The sequence below is a fragment of the Erinaceus europaeus genome, chromosome 5 (assembly GCF_950295315.1).
Source record: "Erinaceus europaeus chromosome 5, mEriEur2.1, whole genome shotgun sequence".
Classification (NCBI taxonomy): Eukaryota; Metazoa; Chordata; class Mammalia; order Eulipotyphla; family Erinaceidae; genus Erinaceus; species Erinaceus europaeus.
This window is the reverse complement of record NC_080166.1, coordinates 130,832,576-130,858,264: the sequence shown is the minus strand read 5'-3', so window position 1 is coordinate 130,858,264 and position 25,689 is coordinate 130,832,576. Positions and strand designations below refer to the sequence as shown.

Sequence of the window (25,689 nt, the reverse complement as noted above, 5' to 3'; positions counted from 1 at the left end):
ATAGTTATTATGTTTCCTGGATACTTAACCTGGCTCAGTATCATACTGGTAACATGCCAAAGTCTAATCTGGTTTTTTTCCTAGAAGGTGCACTGCCCACCAATAGTACACACATCAGTATATATTCTGTATGAGCTACGTGTGTGCTACACATGTAATTAAATCTGAATAAGCTAGATTCATAGAATCTCATTTTATTTTTCTTGCCAAAACTGTAGGAACATACACCACTTTATCAGTCTCTCCTCTGCAGCATGACCTGGAGACAGTCTCAGTAAGACCATCATTTAGGAGTGACAGAAATAACAGGAGGATATTTGGAGACATAGAACTGAACAGAAGGTCAGGATATTTAGTTGGATGGGATGTTATGCAAGCTGGGAGTAGCCTGGATAAGGAAAGAAAGTTTACATAATTGCCTCTGGGGGGGGGGCAGGGGTGGGAGTAAGCTAGCCTTTTGGTTATTTCAACTGAATCAATGAAACCAACTCATCTGTCATCTTTCCATGGAGAGATTCTGCCATTAGCAAAGCCTGTTGCCCTTGGAAAACTATTTACTTTCAGTGAATTAAAGTGGTGAGGCATCTGAATAACTGTATCCTGCTTGATAGGAGACATCACTTGATGATTCACACTCTAGTGGGGAATATTAAGTAAAAGAAAGCATCTTTATAGTAACATTGTTGCATTCCTTATTATGGCTAGCAAACATTGAACTCTTAACCTTTTTCTATTTCAACCCCAGAAGGATTTATTTTTCCTTATGAGTGAGGAAATAATTTTTAAATTTGTTCTTCTTTTTTTTTTCTCTAGGGTTATTGCTGGGGCTCAGTGCCTGACTTCATTGCCCCTGGAAGCTATTTTTTTCCCTTTTGTTGTCCTTGTTATTTATCCTTGTTGTTATTATTATTATTGTTGTTGTTACTGCTGTCATTGTTGTTAGATAAGACAGAGAAATTGAGATAGTGGGAGTCAGGCGGTAGTGCAGCAGGTTAAGCACATGTGGTGCAAAGCGCAAGGACTGACATAAGGATCCCAGTTCAAGCCCCCGGCTCCCCACCTGCAGGGGAGTCGCTTCACAAGTGGTGAAGCAGGTCTGCAAGTGTCTGTCTGTCTTTCCCCTTCTTTCCCTCCTCTCTGCATTTCTCTCTGTCCTATCCAACAACAGTGACAACAACAATAACTACAACAATTAAAAAACAACAACAAGGGCAACAAAAGGGAAAATAAATAATAAAAAATAAAAAGAAATAAATTGAGAGAGACGGAAGGACAGAGAGGTGGAGAGAAAGATAGATACCTGCAAACCTGCTTCACCACTTGTGAAACTACTGCCCTGCAGGTGGGGAGCTGGGGTTTCCAACTGAGATCCTTATGCCAGCACTTGCCCTTTGTGCCATGTGCACTTAACTACTGCACTTCTGCCCGGTCCCGTGAGGAAATAATTTTTAAGAAGAAGTTATTTTTCTGCAGTCATAAAACTCTATTAATGTGAAAATGAAAACCTTGAGCATATTTTCAAGTGAAGTGACATTTCCAAAGATAATTGAAAACACTGCTATTTTTATTTATGTGTGTGTGTTTTTTTAAAGGATTCTTGATCCAATCCAAAACTACCACAAAAACCAGCTAAGTGGCATCCGTGCTCTGTAGTAAGGGCGTTTCCATTATAAAATAAGCCTAATGGGCTCAGGCAGTAGCACACCCGGTTAAGCGCACATAGTATTATGTGAAACGACCCAAGCAAGGATCTGGGTTCCCTGGCATGCCCACCTGCAACTAGGACATTTCATAAGTGGCAAAGCAGATCTGTAGGTGTCTATCTTTATCTCTCCCTATCGCTCCCTCTCCTCCCAGTTTCTCTGTGTCCTATGGGATAAGAATACAATGAAATAAGCTTAATATAGGACTCTCAGAAACATGCCTATGTAAATATGCCTGATAAATCTGTTAAGAAGCTGGGTCTTAGATTCCTTATTCTCCATTACTAAAGAAAATGTGTCAGATGCCAAAGCCATCAGTGTGAAGATGTGTATTACTAGTGATAACTGTAATGTAACTTTGCTCTGTTCAACACTCCATGTGTGTAGCTCATGGCATTGAACCCATTGGACTCTTTGAAAAAAAAATGCCAGTGAATTTCAGTCAAGACAGTGTTTGATATTTCAGCTGTTCCTATGAGGCTCCAAGGTACTGAATTAAGTCACTGTCTTCAGGTAGTTGGGCGGTAGCACAGTGGGCTAAGCGCAGGTGGCGCAAAGCGCAAGGACTGGCATAAGGATCCCGGTTCGAGCCCCTGACTATCCACCTGCAGGGAGGGTCACTTCACAGTCGGTGAAGCAAGTCTGCAGGTGTTTATTTTTCTCTCCCCTTCTCTGTCTTCCCCTCCCCTCTCCATTTCTCTGTGTCCTATCCAACAACGACAACAACAATAAAATAACAAGGGCAACAAAAGGGAATGAATAAATAAGTAAAAATTTAAATTTTTTTTAAAAAGTCACTGTCTTCAGCCCACGTTACCCACCAGTGAACAGGATTCCTGGCCTCTGCTCATAGAGGCGTCCAGTTTTTATACCAGCTGTTTGTCCTGGTTTCAGTTGGAGGTTCCATTTGTCCCTTTGCAGGTTAAGATGTGACCCCCTATAATATCAGTGATCTAGTAAACAACTGTTAGGAGCTGTTAGGATATCACAGAATCAGGTCTAGGGAAACAGAGGCTAGCAAAGTCCTTAAGTACTTTAAACAACGTCTTGTTTAGTTTCTTATGAACATGCAAATATATTATTGTGCCCTCTCTGTTTACACTCTGACTGAATTGTGTTCTGTTGAATAGAAATTATCTTGCATTTACCGTGTCTCTTATTTTTTTCCATAAAGGACATTGGTGCTGATATATATAGATTTCCATTAGTGGCAGATTCTCCTTTATTTGTGATGAATTGAACAAACATGAACAGACAATGTGTGTAAGGAAAGGGACACCTGGTCAACCCCATTCACATTCTCAGCTCCTTTACTTCAATGGATGAGTTTCTAGAAAAAAACATGAAGAGGAAAGCACAGAGCAGCTTCTTTTCCATCCTAACTCTCTTCTTTTCCCTCCTCCACAGGAACTTTTTACTCCAGAATGCAAGTTTAAAGAATCTGTTTTTGAAAACTATTATGTAATCTACTCATCTATGGTGTACAGACAACAAGAATCTGGTAGAGCCTGGTTTTTGGGATTGAATAAGGAAGGACAAGCTATGAAAGGGAACAGAGTAAAGAAAACCAAACCAGCAGCTCATTTTCTACCCAAGCCATTGGAAGGTAAGTGGCATGTGTCCATTTCTCTCACTGCCCTTAGGTCATATTTTTACTTAATTTTTTTTTCTTAGTGATTTACAACATTATTAGGATACAGGGGTATAATTTCACACCATTTCTACCACCTAAGTTCTGTGTCCCCATTCCTTCTCAGCAGAAGCTTCAGTAGTTCTCCCAAGGTCAGAGATATGAGTTGACTTTCCCTATCTATCTATCTATCTATCTATCTATCTATCTATCTATCTCTACATTTTTCCCCTATGGTCTTGCCTCCACTTCCTTTGGAAGTCATACCTACACTAATTCTACTTCAGAGTATTCTTCCTTTTTCCTCTTTTCTCTCAGATTAATAAAACAGTGCCAGACATCCTCTGGTGTTCCAGATTCATTTCCAGTGATGGTATAAAAACAAAGATTTCTGGGATCATGTTTTTACACTCTATTGGGGCTACAAGGAACCCTCATGGAACACCGGAAGATGTATTTTTAACAGTTTTTATCATCTTTATTTATTGATTAGAGACAGCCAGAAATCAAGAGGGAAGGGGCAGATAGAGAGGAAGAGAGGCAAAGAGACACCTGCAGCATTGCTTCACCACTTATGAAGCTTTGCCCCTGCAGGTGGTGACCAGAGACTTGAACCTGGGTCCTTGTGCATGGTCATACATGCCCTTAACTAGGTACGCCAACACCTGCCTCCTCAGAACATTTTTTATTTTCATCCAAGTCATGCCCACAATATTCAAGACATGTACTTAAGATCATGTCTTTTATGTACTTAACTGTATTTCTGTGTATAATTCATACATAAATACTATATATTATGCCATTTTGTAATTATAAATGCTAGAAACATTTTTGCCTACTTTTAACTTCTCAAATCTTGCACAACCACAATTTCTCCAGCCTTTAAATATATATATATAGTTTTATTTTTAATCTTTTTATTGCCACCAGGATAATTGTTGGGACTCAGTGCCAGTACTAGGAATCCACTATTTCCTAGAACCATTCATTTTCCTTTCTTTCTTTCTTTCTTTCTTTCTTTCTTTCTTTCTTTCTTTCTTTCTTTCTTTTTCACTTAATAGGACAGAGAGAAATTGAGTAGGGGAGAGAGAGAAAACTAAAAACCATCTGCAGCCCTGCTTCCTGGCTCATGAAGCTCTCCTCCTGCAAGTGGGAAGCGGGAGCTGGGGCCTTGGTCCTTGCTCATGGTAAAGTGTATTCGCAGCCAAGCCGGCAACTCCCAGCCCCTACCACTAAGTAATTTTAATTAAGCAATTGTAAAGATTTTAAAGGTGAAATTATGCTGACAGTTCTTCAAAAAGCGGGTTTTAAGAAAAAGTACATTTTGACCACTATGGGGTCAACAATTGGACCCCTTTTGCCATTATGTAAGTGACAGTCTTCACATGTTAGTGCATTATAATCACAGCAAACAAAGGACTAACATTTTAGCTTTTTAAGATCTGTTGATGTTGACTATTTCCCTTTCATGCTGCATCATGCATGGTCTAATAAATTTGATGGTTGCCTTACCTTCTCTCAATAAAAATAATTCATCACCATTCACCTGCAAACACTGATTCCTTTGCATTCCTTTTGATGGGTATCCCAGAGAACAGGCTACAGTGTGTTGTTAATTAAGTAGGAACATCTGAACCTTTCTCATTAAGCATTCTGCCCAAGTGGAATGCTGCTTGCTTTTATCTATGCAACATATGTTTGAAAACTAAAGATTAAAATTATACTGAGGCTTTTAATTTTTTTTTCCCTCTCCCCCTTCTTTCTTTTTACAAAAGCACTGTTCAGCTCTGGCTTATGGTGGTGAGGGGGTTTCATCTTGGGACCTTGGAGCCTCAGGCATGGAAGACTATTTGCATAACCATTTCTTCTTCTAGCGTTTGCCCTTCTTCTGTAGCCAGTCAGCAGCGTCAGGTTGAGCCTGATGTCAAGTTTCGAGACCTCCTTTGAATCTGGAGAGGTGGCAGTCGTTGACTATGTGGGTCATAGTCTGTCTGTAGCCGCAGGGGCAGTTCGGGTCGTCTCTGGCTCCCCAGCGATGGAACATAGCGGCGCACCGGCCATGGCCTGTTCGATAGCGATTGAGGAGGGCCCGATCATAACGTGCTAGGTCAAAGCCGGGTTGACGCTTGCAGGGGTCTGGGATGAGGTGTTTGTTCTTTACCTCAGCTGACTGCCAACTCTGTTTCCAAGAGACTGGAACAGAGAAGTTCAGTGTAGGCATAGGGGACCAGATTGGGTGACGAGACATCAAGCGTTGGACAGGGTGGGCGAAGATATCCGTGTATATTGGCAGGTCCGGTCGAGCGTAGACGTGGGAAATGAACTTAGATGATGCCGCATCCCAACGAATATCTGGCGGGGCGATGTTGCTAAGGACTGGCAGCCATGGAACCGGGGTGGAACGGATGGTTCCAGAAATTATCCTCATGGAAGAATATAATTTGGAGTCGACCAAGTGGACATGGGGGCTACGGAACCATACTGGGGCACAGTATTCTGCAGTGGAATAGCATAATGCCAGAGAGGATGATCGTAGTGTAGAAGCGCTCGCGCCCCATGAGGAGCTGGCCAGTCTTGCAATGATGTTATAACCATTATGCCATCCCTTTGCCCTCAAATGTGTTTTCTTATTTTTTTATATTTATTTATTTATTTATTTATTTTCCCTTTTGTTGCGCTTGTTGTTTTTCACTGTTGTTGTAGTCAATGTTGTTTGTTGGATAAGTTGTTGGATAGAACAGAGTGAAATGGAGAGAGGAGGGGAAGACAGAGAGGGGGGAGAGAAAGACAGACACCTGCAGACCTGCTTCACCGCTTATGAAGTGACTCCCCTGCAGGTGGGGAGCCGGGGCACTGGAACCAGGATCCTTATGCCGGTCCTTGCGCTTTGTGTCATGTGCACTTAACCCACTTCGCTACCACCCAACTCCCTCAAATGTGTTTTCTATCCAATTATTTTCTGTTCACCTACATCACCCTTTTTTCCATCTACAGTAACTAAATAAAAAGTTTATTTTTTAATCATAATTATTATGGGAGAATCTTAACTTTTTTCTTTTCTTTTTCCTTCTTTCTTTCTTTCTTTTTTGTCACCAGAGTTATTGCTGGGGCTTGGTGAATCCCCCACTCCTGGCAAACATTATTTTTTTGGCAAACATTATTTTTTTTTCTTTTTCCTCTCTCTATTTTCTTAGAAAAGATAAAGAGAAATTTAGATGGGAGAGGGAGAGAGAGAAGGAGAGAGAGAAAGTTAAAAGTAAAACACCTATATACCTCTTTGCCGCTCCCCAAGTTCACCCTGCACATGGGGAATGGGACTTGAACCCAGGTCCTTATACATGGCAATGAGTGTATTTAACCAAGTATGCCACTGCCTGGCCCCTGACAGCCTTAACTTTCAAGAGAGAGTGCATATGGTCTTCCCAATAAGTAGTCTTTAGATACAAATAAGATCATTGAAAAGGTTTATAATTAATTTTTATTTTTTCAGTGAACTTACAGTTTAGCTGTCAATATCCTTTTTGTTGGTGAATACCAATTGTATGACTTGAATACTGCTGAAGTACCATTACCTTTAATTAAATTAACCTCTAGGACAAATCACTGACACCCTATATCTGGGAAACAAACAATATATATATATAACAGAATCTGAAACCTGAGTGATTTATTTGAATTAATGGGTAAACCATAAAGGAAATTAAAGGGTCTCTCTGTTCTTTCAAAAGAATATGTCCATAATTTAGCGTTAATGTTTTAAGTGGATTTTGAAAATAGAAGACCTACCAATAATCAAATACAAGTGAAAAATGGAAAAACCATTAGGTTATCAGAAAAGTTGTGGTGTGTTTTTACATAGAAAACAGGCCAAGAGTGTTGGCACACCTGGTTGAACGCACATGATACAATGTGCAAGGACCCAGGTTTGAGCCCCCAGTCCCCACCTGCTGGGGAAAAGCTTTGTGAGTGGTGAAGCAGTGTTACAGGTGTCTCTCTATCTCCCTTCTTCCCTCTCTCCCCCTTCCCTTTAGATTCTGGTTGTCTTTATCCAATAAATAAAGATGACAAAAAAATTTTCAAACTTAAGAAAACCAGAAGACTATGTCATGATTTTTCCAGCAACTTTAGCCCTACAAAATTTTGTTTAGGGGGCCAGGCAGTGGTCTGCCAGGTTAAGCACTAAGTGAAAGGACCCACTCAAGGACCTGTGTTCAAGCCCCCGGCTTCCCACCTGCAGAGAGAATGCTTCAGGAAAAGTGAAGCGGGTCTGCAGGACTCTGTGTCTCCCTCTCCCTCCCTTCTCTGTCCCCTCTATCTCTCCTTCTCTAGCTCCTTTCTCAATTTGTCTCTGTCCTACCTAACAAAATAATAATAAAAAAATGGCCTCCAGGAGCAATGGATTCCTCCTGCCGGCACCCAGCCCCCGAGATAACCCTGGAGGACTTGTGTATTGTCATTAGTTTTTGTTTTTAATATGGGAAGATAAGATCTAACTCCATTTCATGTATAAATTTAATAAAAGCTAAATCTATCTATTTTAACTGAGATACAAATCTGGAGGTGGCTGTTTGGTATATCTATCAAGAAGTAGCTGAGACTTGAAAAGTCTAGTATAATAGTATTGCTCAGTATGTTGAACTGCTATGTGTGTGTGTGTGTGTGTGTGTGTGTGTGTGTGTGTGTGTGTGTTAACATTTGCTTGAGGAAGAGAGAAACAGTATTTCTCCACAGTTTGAAGACAGAATTACTCTTAAACTCAATTAAATAAATTGAGGGTGAGGGTAGATAGCAAATAGTTATGCAAAGAGACTCTCATGCCTGAGAGTCTGAGGTCCCAGGTTTAATCTCTAGTACCACCATACACCAGAGTGTTGGAGCTCGCGTGGCTGGTCTCTCAGCTAGAAAGGTAAACTAGTGAATTTCCATCACCAGTTCAAGAGACTGCGTGAAAAGAGGATTCTGGTACGAACACACTCGTTTATTGGGGGAGGCTTTGGGTTGATATAGAAGGCTAGACAAAGAACAGTTTTCACATACGTCAGAATTCACAAGTTTCTTAAAGGTCAGCATGCCCCTATGGCAGGGGTTGGTATGACAAGAGTTGATACATAAAGATCAATACAATTAGTCTCCTGATGCAGGCATTTAATTATCCAAGGGCATTTGAGAGAAGAACAGGGGTGAATCAGTAAGGTGAGATAGAGAAGGAAGAACAAGGCTTCAGAGACATCAAAAGGGCTCCAGGAAATAAGGTCTTGGGGGCTTCTCACTTGTCCGCTGTTAGGAGTGTGTGACAGGATGTACTCTTCCTTTGTGGTCAAAAGGTGAGGTGGAATGTGTGAACTTTGAGTGAATGAATCTTAAAGTAGGCAGCCATGTGGCCTGCAGTTTAAGGTTTCTGTGGGCTTGAGAGTCAAGAAGGGAAGAACTTAGTCTGGAGACATTTTTTTCCCCTTTGCTCACCTCGGTTGAGAGAGACTCACAAGAGGGTATCTTCTCAGACCTCCATCCAAGGATGGGGAAGTTCTCCCTAAGCTCTATCAAGCTTACACAGAGCTCCACACCAGAGATGAGCAGTACTCTGGTAAATTAATTAATTAAGTAAATAAATAAATAAATAACAAAGTAGGAGTGGGTGGTAGCACACCTGGTTGAGCGCACACATTACAATGATTAAGGACCTGGATTGGACCCCCCCCAGTCCCTACCTGCAGGGGAAAGCGTTTTGAATGGTGAAGCAGTGTTGTATGTGTCTCTCTGTATCTCTCCCTCCCCTTCTTTCTCAATTTCTGGCCATTTATATCCAATAAATAAATAAATATAATACAAAAATTAAAAAATTAAAAAGGAGTTTATAATGACAGAGGTTATCACAGCGCAATTGACAGAGGATAATTAATTCAAACCCTCAAAACCCATACGGGATGTAATTACAACACTGGAAATACTGGAACAAATTAGACACCCAATTAATTATTACTACCCAGGACATTACTATCTCTTAACCACATTCCATACATAAAGAGCTAAGGTTACTTCTCTGATCTGACTGTCTCTTCAACTAATCAGTAGATTCAATGACAGAATTAAAACTGCTTCAAGTCTCTGGATTAATTCCTTTTACTACCCAGTCAATGCAGGGTCTGAGAGGCACACAGACCTTCAGCTGTGTGTGCTGCTAAAAGAGAGAGGGTGTGGGGCGAGGGAGAGGAAGAGGGAGAGGGAAAGGGAGAGAGAGAGGGAGAGGGAAAGGAAAGAAAAGTCACTGGATACATTAAAGCCACAGATAGAAACTCAAGCACTTTATTATTTATTTATTTATTTATTTATTAAGAAAGGAGACATTAACAAAACCGTAGGGTAGGAGGGGTACAACTCCACACAGTTCCCACCACCCGGTCTCCATGTCCCACCCCCTCCCCTGATAGCTTTCCCATTCTCTATCCCTCTGGGATCATGGACCCAGGGTCATTGTGGGTTGCAGAAGGTGGAAGGTCTGGCTTCTGTAATTGCTTCCCCGCTGAACATGGGCGTTGACTCCAGCCTGCCTCTCTCTTTCCCTAGTGGGATGGGGCTCTGGGGAAGCGGAGCTCCAGAACACATTGGTGGGGTCATCAGTCCAGGGAAGTCTGGTCGGCATCATGCTGGCATCTGGAACCTGGTGGCTGAAAAGAGAGTTAACATACAAAGCCAAACAAATTGTTGCACAATCATGGACCTAAAGGCTGGAATAGTGTAGATGAAGTCTTGGGGGGTACTCTCTGCAGACTCTTGTGTACTTCTGCTTTCAGGTATAGATTTTTCCCTGGTTTATGGACACGTGTGAACATATGCTCTATCTCAGGGGACCTGGTCTATATCTAGGTTTGGGGACTTTATTGGGGAGTGGACCACCTGGGATGGAATTAGAGAATACTATGAAAGGAAAGGTCTCACCCGAGTGATGAAGCTGAAGGGTTGTCATTCCACTCCTGAAGTCTCTGGGCACAGTCTGAAGTGAAGCATGCTGGGGTGGCACTCATTACTTGATTAGGTTGCAATCGGCAGATGTAATATTATTTGATTTGAATTGAGAGAAGCATGCAGGAAAGTGGGACCCACCCTAAGGTTCCTGAGCTGGGGGAAATATGTCTCTATAGTGGGAATGTGAGGTTTCTGCTGTCTTAGGGTTCAAGAAGATAATGGATAGTTATTGTTATCATCACATTATTTGGTAATTGGGTTAACTTTAAAAAGACCCTTTGTTAGGGTTTGCTGTATAATACCCAGCCTCTTTTATATAGCGGTGTCACCGGTTGCTTCTGTTCTCCCTTGTCTAGGCTTTTGAGAGAGTCAACATATCAAAGACTCAGCCTGTGTATTAAAAAGACTCAGTCTGTGTTTTAAAAAGTTCTAGGCATATGATCAATTTTTCCCCTCTCATATTAATTGAAGGGTGGTTTATATGACTACACTCAAGCATTTTAAACATAGTCATGTGTGAGCATTCATGCCAACTAACTTTAAAAACCACCATAATTTTCCCCAAATGTACAGAGCAGGTTAATCATCTCTAACACACACACACACACACACACACACACACACACACACACACACCTACACACCTTATGGCAGGTGCTTTTCACTTTGCTAGTTTTCCCAACCAACTGTCACTAATTTTCTCTCCCAAAGCCTGTGGGATCATTTTCTAGAAAGCTCCGTGAGCTTCCATGATTAGTCGTGACAGCAAGTATTGTTCAGGCAAGTCCTCAGAGCTCATGTGACTTCAGTCCCAATTGCCCTTCTGCCTTCTACAACCTTGATTATTAGATTTTTATGAAAGCATCAAAAAAGAGGCAATAAAAGAAATAAAATAGGCCTCATAGTTTCATGTGAAATCTATCGTAAGAGCACCCTTCTTTCTTTTTTGAAAATTTTAAAATTATCTTATGCGTTGCAACATGTGCACTCAACCAGGTCCGACGCCACTACCCATCCCTGGAAGAGCATCTTTTCATGGTTGCAGGAGGGAAAATCTGAATGCTGATCTCTAGAAGGCCCTAGTTTAGAAAAGAGGAATCCTTAGCCAAGCTTTGACAGCTTTGGGATTGACTAAGTACTTTTAAACCACCTGTAGGGGAGACTCAAGTCATTTGATAAATGGGAAAGGTGACTGGGGATGAATGGTGCATGTGTGCAGGGGAGTGAGTTGACCTTGGTATACAAAGAGATTGGTTGAAAATGCTTGTCAGGCATTCCCTCACATTTTCTGTGTGTTTTCATGGTGTGTGTGTCTCTCTGTGTTAATTTTAGTGTCTATAGGTGTATGTGAATTTCTGTGTGTGCACCTGTGTATGTTCACATGTTTCTTTGTGCATGCACGCATGTCTATGTGAACTAGTGTGTCTGTGTATGTACACCTTTGTGTTTATATGGGTTAATGAATGTCTGTATGGCTAGGTTTATATATGTATGTATATGACCTATTGTATATGTGTGTGAATGTGTGTCATATAGATGTGTGTGTCAGTGTTTTGTATCTGTGTTTCTGTATGTATGTATATCTCTGTTTGCATGTGTGTCCATCTAGTGTGGCACTTGTGTGCATCTGTGTCTATTTGTGTGTTTTATCACAGGCCCACAAAGAGCCATAGGTCTCATTTCAAGCTTCTCTCCCAGATGGAAATCCAGGTGTACAGCAGATACACAATGTAGGTTGCTAAGTCCAAGGAAGTGAACGAAGATGATCTTCTACTGAGGACAGGAAGTGATCAATACAAACAGGAAGGCCCTCTCCAAAATGGCTGCTTTTGCTTTCTAGAATGGAGGGCTGGGTGGTCTCCTGGCCTGTGAGCCTATATGTGTGTGGGGCAGGGGGTGGGAGAGACCATCTTTGAATGTCCCCCACTAACGCCTTTTTCTTCCCTCCACATCCCCTCCTGTCACCAGTTGCCATGTACCGAGAACCTTCTTTGCACGACGTTGGAGAGACGGTCCCGAAGGCCGGGGTGACGCCTAGTAAAAGCACAAGTGCGTCGGCCATCATGAACGGAGGCAAACCAGTCAACAAGAGCAAGACGACATAGCCAGATGTGCATGGGCATGGTGACTCTGCTGTCCCGGGCACAGATGAGTGATTTATCCTCCCTGGACACTCCTGCCTGCCCGGTGGTGGCCCAGGAGCAGATGGCAGCAAGTGACCGCCAGCTAGCTCTTGGCTGCCCGAACTTCTTAGTTGCCACTGGATAAATCGAGGCCTGTGGTACACCCCCACAACAAGAAGACCTGGATAACCAGCTCAACTCAGACCATGGAATGCCCTAACCAGATATGGAATGCCTTTTTAATCTCTTTTCTGTGACCGTGACACTTCATGTGAATGACATCCTTTCACGAGTACACTCGATCCCTTGCCTGCCAACAGCTCCCCCCCACCCTTCCCCATAATCCCTTATTTTTGAGTCCCGTTTCAGGGAAATCCACGTGTTTCAGTTTGATTTTGTAGCACCCAAATACAACTGAGTAATTTCCTAGTTAGCCGCTGTAAACCTGTGCCATCTGGATTTCTCCCCAGTTTTTTTTTTTTACTTTACCTTTATTCTATTTATTGTGATTTTATTTACTTTACTTTTCTTTTTTTTTATTTTAACCCCTACAGGGCTGCTGTCAATCCACTGTCTGTGACCTTTTCTTTCTTTCTTTTATTCTTTTTTTTTGCAGGGATCATGTTCCTCTCAGTCTTACATGTGGCAGTTGTTGGTGTAGTCTGGAGAGTGATCAGGGAATCAGAAAGCCTTCTCAAACCTAACAAGTACAAATTGCACATCTAATGATTAAAGAGTGCTGTCCCCCCGGGTCCCTACTCTCAATTAAAGTCACATATAGATACTCTACCCAGTGTCAGGTACTTGGTGGTCACGTGACACAACAGGGGTCTGACACTAATGGGTAGGAAACCCCCCCCCCCAGTTCCTTTGTCCGTGCGTGTGTGTTTTATACATATCACAAGCTTACTGGAAATGGTAACATTTGCCTTTGCCCAGCGAGCAAGACCCACTAGTTTTTTAGAAAGTGGGTCTAAAGAACTCTGTAGGCCTTGTAGGCCTGATTAAGGTTCATTTTTTTTCCTTTTCATCTGCCAGTCCTCATTATTTGGTAAAAGTTTAAGAAAAGGAAAGAAAGAAAATAAATCAATAATTCCAACCTTCCAACCTCCCAGAATTGCACTACCTAAAATCCATTTCCGTTCAAATCCTTCCTGTTTTTTAAATGAAGCAAACTTAGTGTCCTTCCCTGGTCTGGGCTGCATTCCAATTTCTACTCAGCAGAGCACGGACAGGTGGCTGATGTATTTTCCTTCCTGCAGCAGCAATGCAAATGTTAGTTGTCAACTAGACCTTCCTATATTTTGGTGTTTGATGACAAGTTTCTTTTTTTCAAGTGGACATACTAGGATGAATTTTTTAAAAAAATGCTTTCTCTCTCTCTCTCTCTCTCTCTCTCTAGCTCAGCTTGCTAAGTTAGGTACTGTGTATCCACCAGTCCACATGTCTCACTCAGCTCTCTGGGGCCACCATGTTTATTTTCCTCATGATTGGGTCTGAGGTGGCCTGTGCCATGGTCTCAGAATGCCATCTGTTGCCATTCTAGGGAAAATGAAAGGTAATCCACCATGTTCAGACACCAGGTTTTCTGGGTCCATTCAGTTTGTTTCCTATTGTTTCATTTTGCTTTTGTAATTGCCTTTGGAATTTCATGTAACTGAGCTTAGGAAAGACAACTCCTCAGAAAGTCCATGAGTGATCAACCACGCGGTGAAGAGACCACGCAAAATGCTCACTATTGGAAACAAAAAGGTTTTCAAAATATCCAGATAACTAAACTGTTTGGGAATTAATCTGTTTACTTATGTGTGTGGACTTCATCCAATTCAATATTTTCTTCTCAGAAGAGTTCATTGAGACCAAACTGAACCTCATTGATAGAAAACTCTGTGTGGGATCCATACCCTGGCCTCTTGTCACTATTAAACACTTCCTTGTGGAAGGCTGACCCAGTCACCATTTTCTTCCATCTGCACTGTATTTACTGGGAAATTATTTTGTTACTGCTTTCCTGAGTCCCCATGACAGCCCTTTCCCAGCATTTAAAAAAACAAATTTTTTTTGGCCTGCGTAGCTGATTAAAGATTTAGTATTCAATTTAACTGTTTATGCTTATTTCATTTTCATATTGGATTCCATTTTAATAAATTTAAAAAAGTTAGCATAATGTTTGAGTAGATTTATTGTCAGGAATGCTCAGGAACAAAAAAAAGACAGTCCCTTTGATAACCCATGATTTCTTGTTAAGTCATTTTAAATTCTATTATTTTGGACAAGATATGTTCAAACATGAGATAATAGCGTTCAGTATCCAACTGTTAAAGGAAGACATATAGACCAGGCTATCCGGCAAGCTACCAATAACTTAGCTTGAAATTCCCATGAGATGGGCTTATAGACACTGCTCAGACCTCCACTCCCAACACACACACACACACACACACACACACACACACACTCACCCCAAACTCCTCTACCCATTGGTTTTGAGTTATTAACTCTTCTTACTTCTTTCCTGGTTAAAACTAAGACAAGGTTCATATTTTGTCAAAGAGGTTGATGTAAACGCACACCTGGGTTCTGTTTCCTTTTTCTAAGTGAGTCCGTCTAGAAGGGGATTTTTTTTTTCCCCTTTTGAATGGATGTCAACATACTTTCTTCCAATCCGTGTTTAGCCATGTTGCAGAGGGTTCTTGTTGTCTGTGACTTAGTTAGATCATTGGCTCTGTGACTGGTCTCACCATTGCACGGGAGGAAGACAGCTCTGATGAACTGCATGTAATGGAACTCTGTACCGAGGACTGTCGGTATGTAGTACTCAAACTGACATACAAAGTCTGTCTGCATTGTACAGTTTCTGTGTTCAATATAATTTGTTGTATTCACGAATACAACATCTTGAATAAAATATTTATATGAAGGCATATTTAAAAAAGTCCAACAGTTTTATGTAATGAAATAGCATTGCATCACCCACAACCATAGAGAAGTGTCATGTCAATAAACTGGTAAACTCAACCCTCCCTCCTTTTACCATGCCAAAGAAAATTTTAGCTCTTTGATGATACCTCTCTTGCTATTTTTTTCAGGAATAAGACTCCACCATATTTTCTCCCCTCAAAAACTTAAGTTTGCTGTTACTAAGTAAGTGCAGTCTGTCACTATCAATGTTCTGCATAGTAAATCTGATGGAATTCATTTGTACTTAAAGCCTGTGTGTTTTGTATCTTCATGTACATATGTCAGTCATATGGAGTCTAATATCATCCCATTTGCATGCATAGCTGGTGTGTGACAGTGGCTTCTATGGATCTGTTATGGTACCTGAATGCTTTTCCTATCCCTCAACAAAGCCTAGGAATGTTCATAGTTTTGATATTCCAAGCAACACCCTTTCTGTGTTCTTATAAATTTGCTTTCTGAAATGATTTGCTATGACTTTACTAAAAAAAAAAAAAAGAAGAAGAAGAAGAAAAGAAAAAAGATTGGAAGTGATGCAAATGGCCCCATCAGTGTCACGAGTAAACCAGAGTTGAACATCATTTCATTACAAGTCTCAGCATTTGTAGAGATTCTTGGCTCTTAAGTGTTCACTTGCCCTGAGTATTTAAGGGTAGGAAGTGGCTATAGGAATTCCACTGAGAGTTCCAAAGGCATCATTTGCATCAGTACTTCGAACTGCCTCTTAGAAAGTAAAGAAAGCTTCCTTGCCCCACCTGGCTAGTTGCTTATCAGATTGGGCTGTTTCATTTTGCTCTCATGGTGACTGCTGGGTTTCAGTGCCTCCACAAAAACTCAGCTCTACCAGTCCTGTTGGCCATTTCTTTTTCCATTTTTCTTTGATAGAGTAAAGCAGAAAAGAGAGATATAGAGGGAGAGACACAGAGGGAGAGATATAGAGGGAGAGCCACAGCTTCTCCATGCTCTGAAGACAAGGAACAAAGACTTGAACTCGGGTTCTTATGTGTAGTGACTTGTGTGCTCTGCCAGGTGTGCCGTCATCCGACCCCCAGATTTGGCCGTTTAAAGCATAATAATAAGGAAAAGATGCTTGCAAACACTGGGTCTTTATTCTAGTTTTTTTTTTCTTCCCCTTAATATTCAAGGATAATTTATGTTTGGAGACAAGATTGACTAAGGTTGAGAAGGAGGTTAAAATTACTGAAAAGTTTTCAAGTTTGTTTCAGAACAAGACTAAATACAGGGAAAGCAAATGAACTCATGTCAGGCATATTATAACCTAGAGGTAAATTGTTACTTCAGAGAGAAATAGGTAACACAATGATAAATCCCAAATGGTAGGATGTGCAAGGACCTGCTCAAGGATCCAGGTAGGAGCCCCCGACTCCCCACCTGCCCAGGGACACTTCACAAGCAGTGAAGGGGGTCTGCAGGTGTCTGTCTTTCTCCCTCTCGAGCTCTCCCTCCTCTCTTGATTTATCTGTCCGATCCAATAAAACAGGGAAAAAAAGAAGGAAGAAAAAAGGAAATCATGGCCGCTGGGAGCAGTGGATTGGCAGTGCAGACACAGAGCACCTGCAATAAATCTGGAGGAGAGGGTGAGAGTGAGGGCGAGGGAGAGAGGGAGAGAGGGAGAGAAGGAGAGAGGGAGAGAGAGAGAGAGGGTGAAAGGGTGAGAGTGAGGACGAGGAAGAGAGGGCGAGAGTGAGGGCGAAGGAGAGAGGGAGAGAGGGAGAGAGTGAGAGTGAGGGAGAGAGGGAGAGAGGGAGAGAGACAGAGAGAGAGGGAGAGAGAGAGAGAGAGAGAGACTGGGTTTCTCCATATACAAGATCTACTGAATTCCTTGAATGGCAATTAGGGCTTCAAAGTTTTCATAGTGAATCTGTAAACAAAGTCTGAGTTATTCTCACTTGTGTTCTTACAGTGGCTCTTTAGGACACTATTAAGAGGCTGTACAGCGTCTGCTTTTGAGTGGCAGTACTTCCTTTCAATATGCCACAGAAATCTATAGATTAGGTCAAGAAGTCTAGGGGGTGATGTTTCTCCTCCTAGGTCCTAGGGCTTTAGTGGAATTTCATTGTAAAGTCCTTGTGGGAATTCCTCAGCGGTGGTTTGCAAAGGAAATGGGTTAGAGCCAACATGACATGTATACATTTTATAGCCTTCTCAAAGGTGATTCCAAACTTAAATAAGTCAACGGGATTTTTATATTTTCTCTCCACCTATAACTTTGTTCTTGAACTTTTTTTCTTCTTCTTATCCTCCTCCTCCTCCTCCTCCAACTCCTCTTCCTCCTCCTCCTCCTCCAACTCCTCCTCCTCCTCCTCCTCCTCCTCCTCCAACTCCTCCTCCTCCTCCTCCTCCTCCTCCAACTCCTCCTCCTCCTCCAACTCCTCCTCCTCCTCCAACTCCTCCTCCTCCTCCTCCTCCACCTCCTCCTCCTCCTCCTCCTCCTCCTCCTCCTCCTCCTCCTCCTCCTCCTCCTCCTCCTCCTCCAACTGCTTCTCTTCTCTTATTGTTATTTACTACCAGGCTTCTTGCTGGAGCTCAGTGCCCACACAAGGAATCCACTGCTCCTAGTGGCCTTTTTTTTTTTTTTTTTCCTTTCTTGTATTTGATAGGACAGAGAACACTTGAGAGGCAAGGGGGGTATAGAAAAGGAAACAGAGAGGACTGCTTACTGCTTCACCACTAGTGAAGCTTCCTGCTTGTAGGTGGAAACCAGGGCCTACAACCCAGGTCCTGGGGGGCATGGTAAAGTTTGCACTCAAATGGGTGTGCCACCACCTGGACCCTCCCTTACTTTTATTTCTTTTAAGAAGAAATTTCTATCCTAGTAACAAATCAAACATCAAAGAATAGAAATCTTATTTTGACAAGGCGGAGTTCATATCTTTACATAGCTATATTTTATTTCCAATATAAATTTAAATTACATCTTAATCTATTGATGTTTGCATTGCTAGAATTAAAATCATACACATGAAATGTGGCAGAAAGAAATTTAAAAATATCCTGTTCAAAAAAAGATTATTATAATGAATTGGACACCGTGTGTCTTATGCTATAACTCAGTTTGGATTTAGTGTTTTGTAACTAAATGGTCCCCAGAGAGTAGGTGGCTATTATATATTTTTAGTTTTCTCAAGAAATTTGAACATATCACACTGTGATGATAATAATTTCTCCATAGATAAACCTGTTCTTATAAAACATGAGTGCCAAGAACTTTTCTTATATGAAAACAAACAGTAGCGCTTTTATTGAATCATTTTTACTGAAAAGGAATAACAGATAAAAAGATGAAAGAGACACACTTAAGACTATGTAAGGGAACTGACTATCAGGTCAGCTCAGGAAAGCAGATGTTGACAAGTGATTGTTCAGCCATGATTCAGATCCAGCCTACAATGTTTTTTTTTTTTTTTTTTTTTTTTTGTGACCTGTTAGCTCAGAGTGAAAGGGTGGTATGTTTTTTAAAATTATTTATTTATTTTTAATAAATATTTATTTATCCCCTTTTGTTGTCCTTGTTGTTTTACTGTTGTAGTTATTATTGCTGTTGGGTAGGACAGTGAGAAATAGAGAGAAGGGTAAGACTGAGAGGGGAGAGAAAGACAGACACCTGCAGACTTGCTTCACCAGGTGGGGAGCTCTGGGCTTGAACTGAGATCCTTATGCCAGTCCTTGCACTTTGTGCCACCTGAGCTTAACCCTCTGTGCTACCACCCTACTCCCAAGACCTTATTCTTTGTTTCATATTTTTATATTGTTTTATTTATTCCCTTTTGTTGCCCTTGTTGTTTTATTGTTGTAGTTATTATTGACGTCGTTGTTGTTGGATAGGACAGAGAGAAATGGAGAGAGGAGGGGAAGACAGAGAGGGGGAGAGAAAGACACCTGCAGACTTCCTTCACCACCTGTGAAGGGGACTCCCCTGCAGTTGGGAAGCTGGGGGCTCGAACCCGGATCCTTATACAGGTCCTTGCACTTTGTGCCGTGTGAACTTAACCCGCTGCTTGACTCCCTTTTTTAAAAAAAAAAAAATTTCTAATCTTAAAGAATTAAAGGGACCAGGCAGTGGCAGACTTGGTTAAGTGCAGGCAGTACTAAAAAAAGGGCAAGGACTCAGGCCAGGATCTGTGTTCCCCCTAGCTCCTCACGTGCCGGTGGTGTGCGGAAGCTCTGTGAAAGGTGAAGCAGGCCTGCGGGTGTCTCTCTTCTTCTTTCCCTCTCTACCTCTCCAACTCTCTAGATTTCTATCTGTCCTATCAGATAAAATAAGTGAAACAGAAGAAAAGGTGGGAAAGTAAATAGCCAACAGGAGCAGTGGATACCCCAGCAACTGGAAGCAAAAAAAAAAAAAATGAAAGAAAGAAAGAAAGAAAAAAAAGAAACAAAAAGGAGAATAAGAATGAAACATACACAAGTACACAAATAATGTTTAACAGAGATGCATGGGACCCAGGGAGTCTAGCGTATTTTGCTGTGTGGTCCTTTATAACAAAGCCAAGCGCTACAGTAGGAGGACAAAGATGTCATTGACATGACGCTGGCTGGAGAGTGTGATGAACTCTAGTATTTGTCTATCATAAACCAAGCCACCCAAATTGCTGCAGGGTAATTAGAATAGATTTGTCTGAGGCTTCCAATAGAGAACGAGATAAAATTGAATCTAGGTTATTTCTTGACTCTTTATATTACCCTCATTTGAAAAAGATTGCTGTACTGAGACATTCAACTCCCATAGTCCACTTAACTTGAGGAGAATGAAGCAGGCTCAGTTACATTTTCTCAAGGAGTTTTCAACAGTACATGTGAAAGCCGCCTCTATAAATGTGGAGTTTCCTTACTTGGGGAGATTTGACTTCTAGTACCCGGATCGTAACTCTGGAATTTTCATAGTAAATTTCTGAGTGAGAACTGTCATCTGGAACAGAATGGAAATGTTATTTGTACATTAGCCGGGGGGTTGACGAACTAGAATTTCATACAGAGGAGAAGTGGAGGGTTTCATTTTTAGTTTCCCTAAACTTATGTAAGGAGTTTTAACTCTCAGCATTTAAGGAAAACCTAAATTATTGTCCAGCTTCACAATACAATCAGAATGGCACTCAGGGCATGTTTTCACCGTTAAGAAAAACAGACATTTTGTCCCAATCACTTAGTGAACATCTCTAATTTCTATTTAATTCGTGTGTAGATTTTTTTTTCTCCTCTGAGATTTGGGAATGGTGCCATTTTATCACAGTATTTCTTCTTCCTTGCCTGACCCTACTCATCAAGTGAGCAATAGGAATGTATCTTAAGGGAAATGAATGCACATTTCACGTCCATCCTGAATCTTACTGGAAAGTCTTTTTAAAAAGGCAGCATGCCAAGGAGTCATTTTAAGTGTAAATAATTAGAGTCCTTATACATGTAACCCCTGTCCTGGTTTTTATTTTTTTTTAATGCTCTAGTAATAGGAAACAAATATCCCTGGATAACAAGTCCTTTCTTTTCTTTAATCATTAGAAGATTAATATATATTGACACAATTGTAAACAATTTGTCACTAATTATTAAAACTTTCCTATTACACAGGTTTCTTTTGGTTTTGGTTTTTTAGTTATTCCATCATCGTAAGAGAACCTTCTCTTGGAAGTTTAAAGAAAGAACTCAGATAATACAAAATGCAAGGACCTGTGAAGGATCCTGGTTCAAGCCCCTGGCTCCCCACCTGCAGAGGGTTTGGCTTCACAAGTGGTGAAGCAAGTCTGCAGGTCTCTCTCCCTCTCTCTCTCTCTCTCTCTCCCTCTTTTTCTCTCCCTCACTCTCTCTCTCTCCTTTATCTTCTCCTCCCTCTCAATTTATCTCTGTCCTATCCAAAAAAAAAAAAAGATAAATAAGGGGGCCATAGATGCAGTGGACTCATAGTGAAAGAAAGAAGCCCCAGTGATACCCTGGAGGCAAAAAGAAGGTGAAGGAAGGAAGGACACAGTGTCTTTATCGTCTTGCAGAAGCTCTAGTGATCTCACCTGTGACAGCAGACATGCTACTCAGGTGTCTTTACATTATTGGTCCTGGATAGAAATGCTGAGTCATGTAGCATTCAGACAGAAAACCAGTGCTGGTGTTAGATGAAGCCGTATTTTTCCCTTAGTTTCCCATTTTCACCAACTGTGATTCAGCCTTTCTCAACTCCAGTACTCTGGAGTATTGGCATTAGATCAATCTTTGCCCTGGGGCTGGTGTGGGGGCAAGGGGCAGGGGTAAGGGTAGGGGGTCCTATGTACAGTGGATGGTTGCCACAACCCTGGGTTCTTCCCACTATATGCACCCCCCCCCCCAGTGTAACAACCCACACTGTAGATGTTGCCAAATGTCTCCTGGGTGTCAGAGTTGGCTTTGTTGAGGACGGCTGGTGTATAAACTGTCGAAGAAAAAATCCTTTCCGGTGTCATTGCCATCAGTGTTTGCTTTACTCATTTTTAATGGGGACCCAAATTTCATCCTGGTGTTCAGAAACAGGAAAAGCATCCAAGCACAGTCTACTGGACCTGCCCTAGTAGGGATTATATATGGATTCCTTTTCATTGAAATGTTCTAATGAACTTGGGGGGAAAAATTAAGAATCCAGTCTTCTGTGTAATTGTTAAGGGTATTCTGTGCCAAGCCAGATTTCACAGGCGTTACCATTCCAGCCATCCCAGCATTCACAGTTTCCACAGTTACATATTCCATTCCCTGCAGGAAAACACACAGAGGGATCATGATGAGGACCAAAATGCACCCAGTCCCAGGAAGTTAGGATAAACCAGCAAAACCCCTGTGTTGATCTGCACATTTCCCTTCCTTCCTTCCTTCCTTCCTTCCTTCCTTCCTTCCTTCCTTCCTTCCTTCCCTCCCTCCCTTTCTTCTTTCTTCCCTTCCTTCTTTCCTTCCAATCTTTCTCCTCCTCCTTTTTTTTTTGCCTCCAGGGTTGGTTATCTCTGGGCTCCCTAATGGCGCTATGAATCCACCATTCCTGGAGGCCATTTTTTTTTCTTTCTACTTTGTTTTTATTTGACAGGACAGAGAGAATTTGAGAGAGGGTGGGGACATAGAAAGGGAGAAAGACTGAGACCTGCAGACCTGTTTCACTGCTCTCATGAAGCATCTCCCTGCACGTAGTGAGTAGAGAGGCTCCAACCCAGATCCTTGCCTGTGGTAATATATTCACTTAAACCTAATGTGCCACAGCCCGGCCCCCTGCACATTTTCTTTATGTTCTGTGGTCTTACTATATCACCTCTTCCTAAGCAGCTATGGGACATCTGATCTCTCAGATAATCAATGCCACCGTCTATGTGGTATTGATCAAATACCATAGCACACCATAGCACTCTAGCTGAGCTTCCCTTTCATGTCTGCTTTCCCGTACAAAGCAGTGTCTGTGGGACTTGTGAATAAGTGCTAAATAATACACACAAAGCTCTTCAACATACAACGAGGTAGGTCAAGTGCCACAGGGACGCGCTGGAAGTCATTGACTAACGAACGAGCCACACACATGCACAGATTTAACATCCTGCTAGAAACAAGGCGGGTAAATACACACGTCTGTATCCTCCCGGTAACTGACTGCGTACATGCATTCTAGAACTGATCATGGGGACTCGCTGGCTATGCAGAGCATAGAGGCATCTGCTTCTGAAAAGTTGGCCTCAATTAAATAAAATTAAATCTGTCCTATTAAATGAAATGGAAGAAAAAAAGAAAAGGAAAAAAAAAAAAAGTGACAACCAGGAGCAGTAGTGCCAGCAGCAAGCAGCAGCGACTAGGGGCCATGAAACTAATAATAATAATAATGACTACATGGGTACCTGTAGGCCCTGCAAGTCAGAGAAGTTTCCTTTCTTTCTTCCTTCCTTCCTTCCTTCCTTTCTTTCTTTCCTTCCTTCCTTCTTCCTTCCTTCCTTTCTTTCCTTTTTTTTTTTTTGCCTCCACTTTTATCAGTGAGGCTCAGCTTCAGCACTAACAATCCACTGCTCCTGGCGGCCATATTTTCCCATTGTATTGACTGGGACGGAGATAAATTGAGAGAGCAGGGGAAGGCAGAGAGAAAGTCAGAACCTGCAGACCTGATTCACCTCTTGTGAAGCATCTCTCCTGCAGGTGGGGAGCCAGGAGCTCAAACCAAGATGCCTGTGCTGATCCTGGAGGGAGGCCTTGCTCAGGCATACTACTCTGTATGCTTAACCCAGTGCACCACCCCCCTGAGCCTTTCTTTTCTTTTTTCTTTTCTTTTCCTTCCTTCCTTCCTTCACTTTCATTTCTCCCTTTCTTTTTTCCTTCTTCCCACTCTCCTTTTCTTCATTCCTTCCTCTCCTTTTTCCTTTTTTTTTTTTTTTTTTTTGACAATTGCAGCACAGAACAATGAGGGGGCCAAGTTCAAGTCCACACCTGTGCAGATGAGGCCGTCGTGTTTATCGCAGTCCCTGTCATCGCAGTCACAGAATTCTCCAGAAATATACCATTCTTCCGCAGAGCAAATGCACTTTCCACAGTGACAAGAGCCTGGAATCACAAAGGGAGTTACTGGCTGTCACTCTGTCCATCACACAGGCTCTCCTCCTGTGGTTGAACAGAGCACCCTCATAGCCTTGACAATAGGCTCCTAATCACCTCTCCCAAAAGGAAAAATCTACTGAATGACCAGCAGGTTGGAGTGCTCCAAGGGGAGCTCCACTTACTGTAATTCATAAAGGTTAGCCAGGAAAGGTGTCCTTATGGATCTAGACAGTCACAATTAGCCTTGAGCAAATGTTCCCTGGCCTGGGCTGATAGAAATGTCAATGAGAACTGGATGTAGCTGATTTAGCTGGTGGCCATCCATCAGAGGTGTTCAAGAAGAGACTTTTTGTTTTTAAATTCCACTTTCAGAATGGGATATTATTTTTAAAGTGTCTGCTCTTTAAAGGGGTGGAATGTTGGGTTCTATTAAACAAAATGGTGCAGCTGACAGATCCAAGAACTATGAAGTCTGAAAAAAAAAAAAAGAAGTTCATCTTAAGATTCTAGATTCGTGAGTCGGGCGGTAGCGCAGTGGGTTAAGCACACATGGCTCAAAGCGTAAGGACCCATGCAAGGATCCCGGTTCGAGCCCCTGGCTCCCCACTTGCAGGGGAATCGCTTCACAAGCAGTGAAGCAGGTCTGCAGGTGTCTGTCTTTCTCTCCCCCTCTCTGTCTTCCCCTCCTCTCTTCATTTCTCTCTGTCCTATCCAACAACGACTATAACAATAAAACAACAAGGGCAACAAAAGGGAATAAATAAATATTTTTTTAAAAAAAGATTCTAGATCCAACCACTATTGCATTAATGTGTCCACTTCCCCTCTTCTCTCACTTGTAATTAAAAACTTCCACAATGATCATAAAAATAACTTTGCTCTTACTGAGAAGTAATTGATTTCATGGTATATTTAAAAGGAAGGAATATATGTATGAATTAAATGGTGTCACAATGTAAAAGAAAGTTCTCTTTGCCTAAATGTCTTTATATCACAGGCTAAAACATGTTTGGAATGGCTTAATCATTTTGATAACAATTTTAAATAAGTTTTAGAAAGAGAGAAACAAAGAAAATGAAATAAAGATGGGAAGAAAGGAAGGGAGGAAGGAAGGATCCTCTCTGCTGTTTCTACACTTGACTTTTCTTTCTAAATGTGATTCTCTTTCATGGAAAGATGGATATCACTGAATTTTTCGGATCAAAAAAATACCCCTAGGAGAACGAGAATGTGAAGTCTAAAAATTAATTTGACATATTTAATACCATCCCAGGCTAGTAACTGCAAAATGTATTGGGACAGGTCAGGGATTCATGTTCGGTGCTTCTAGGAATCCCAGTGATTGAAAAATGAATTAACAAGATGAAAAAAAAACTGTTAAGGAAAGGTACATTACTTATCATAAAGATCACAAAACCTGTCCCGCGTATGAAGCACTTTGTGGTGTTTCAGACCCGGGAAACTGCTATGTGTAGTTTAGCTGTGAGAGCCTCTACTGGCCAAATTAGACCTTGAACAGTCCTTGTTATCCTTAAAAATGTCAAGATGCCCTCACAACTAATGCTATCCATGGATTGTGTTCTTCCCTGTTGACTTCTTCATCACTGAGAGTTTCTTAGAGGCTGCCTCTCCTTAAGCTCTAGGCTAATTTGCCTTGAGCATTGTCTAGACAAAGTATGGCGTCTAATGCCTTACTCAAGGGCAGGTATCTGCTTAGGCCTCTCAGGGCAGTAACTGAGGGACGGTGATTCTTCTGGTTTCACCCAGGTGCAGT

General features: G+C 41.7%; 2 protein-coding genes across 4 annotated transcripts in view; one reads left to right on the top strand and one right to left on the bottom strand.

The window, feature by feature from the left end:
* FGF14 (fibroblast growth factor 14) overlaps nucleotides 1-15,354 on the top strand; it is a 713,205-nt gene extending 697,851 nt beyond the window's left edge. For both annotated transcript variants that reach the window (XM_007539846.3, XM_007539847.3), the window contains exons 4-5: nucleotides 3,111-3,309; nucleotides 12,265-15,354. In XM_007539846.3, the coding sequence (XP_007539908.1) occupies nucleotides 3,111-3,309; nucleotides 12,265-12,401 (336 nt within the window). In that variant the 3' untranslated portion in view covers nucleotides 12,402-15,354. The remainder of the gene's footprint in view (nucleotides 1-3,110; nucleotides 3,310-12,264) is intronic.
* A 6,466-nt stretch (nucleotides 15,355-21,820) lies between these two features.
* Nucleotides 21,821-25,689, bottom strand: part of ITGBL1 (integrin subunit beta like 1) — a 314,537-nt gene continuing 310,668 nt past the window's right edge. For both annotated transcript variants that reach the window (XM_060191830.1, XM_060191829.1), the window contains 2 exons: nucleotides 23,808-23,921; nucleotides 21,821-22,109 (listed from right to left, as the gene is read on the bottom strand). In XM_060191830.1, coding sequence (XP_060047813.1) covers nucleotides 22,018-22,109; nucleotides 23,808-23,921 — 206 coding nt within the window. In that variant the 3' untranslated portion in view covers nucleotides 21,821-22,017. The remainder of the gene's footprint in view (nucleotides 22,110-23,807; nucleotides 23,922-25,689) is intronic.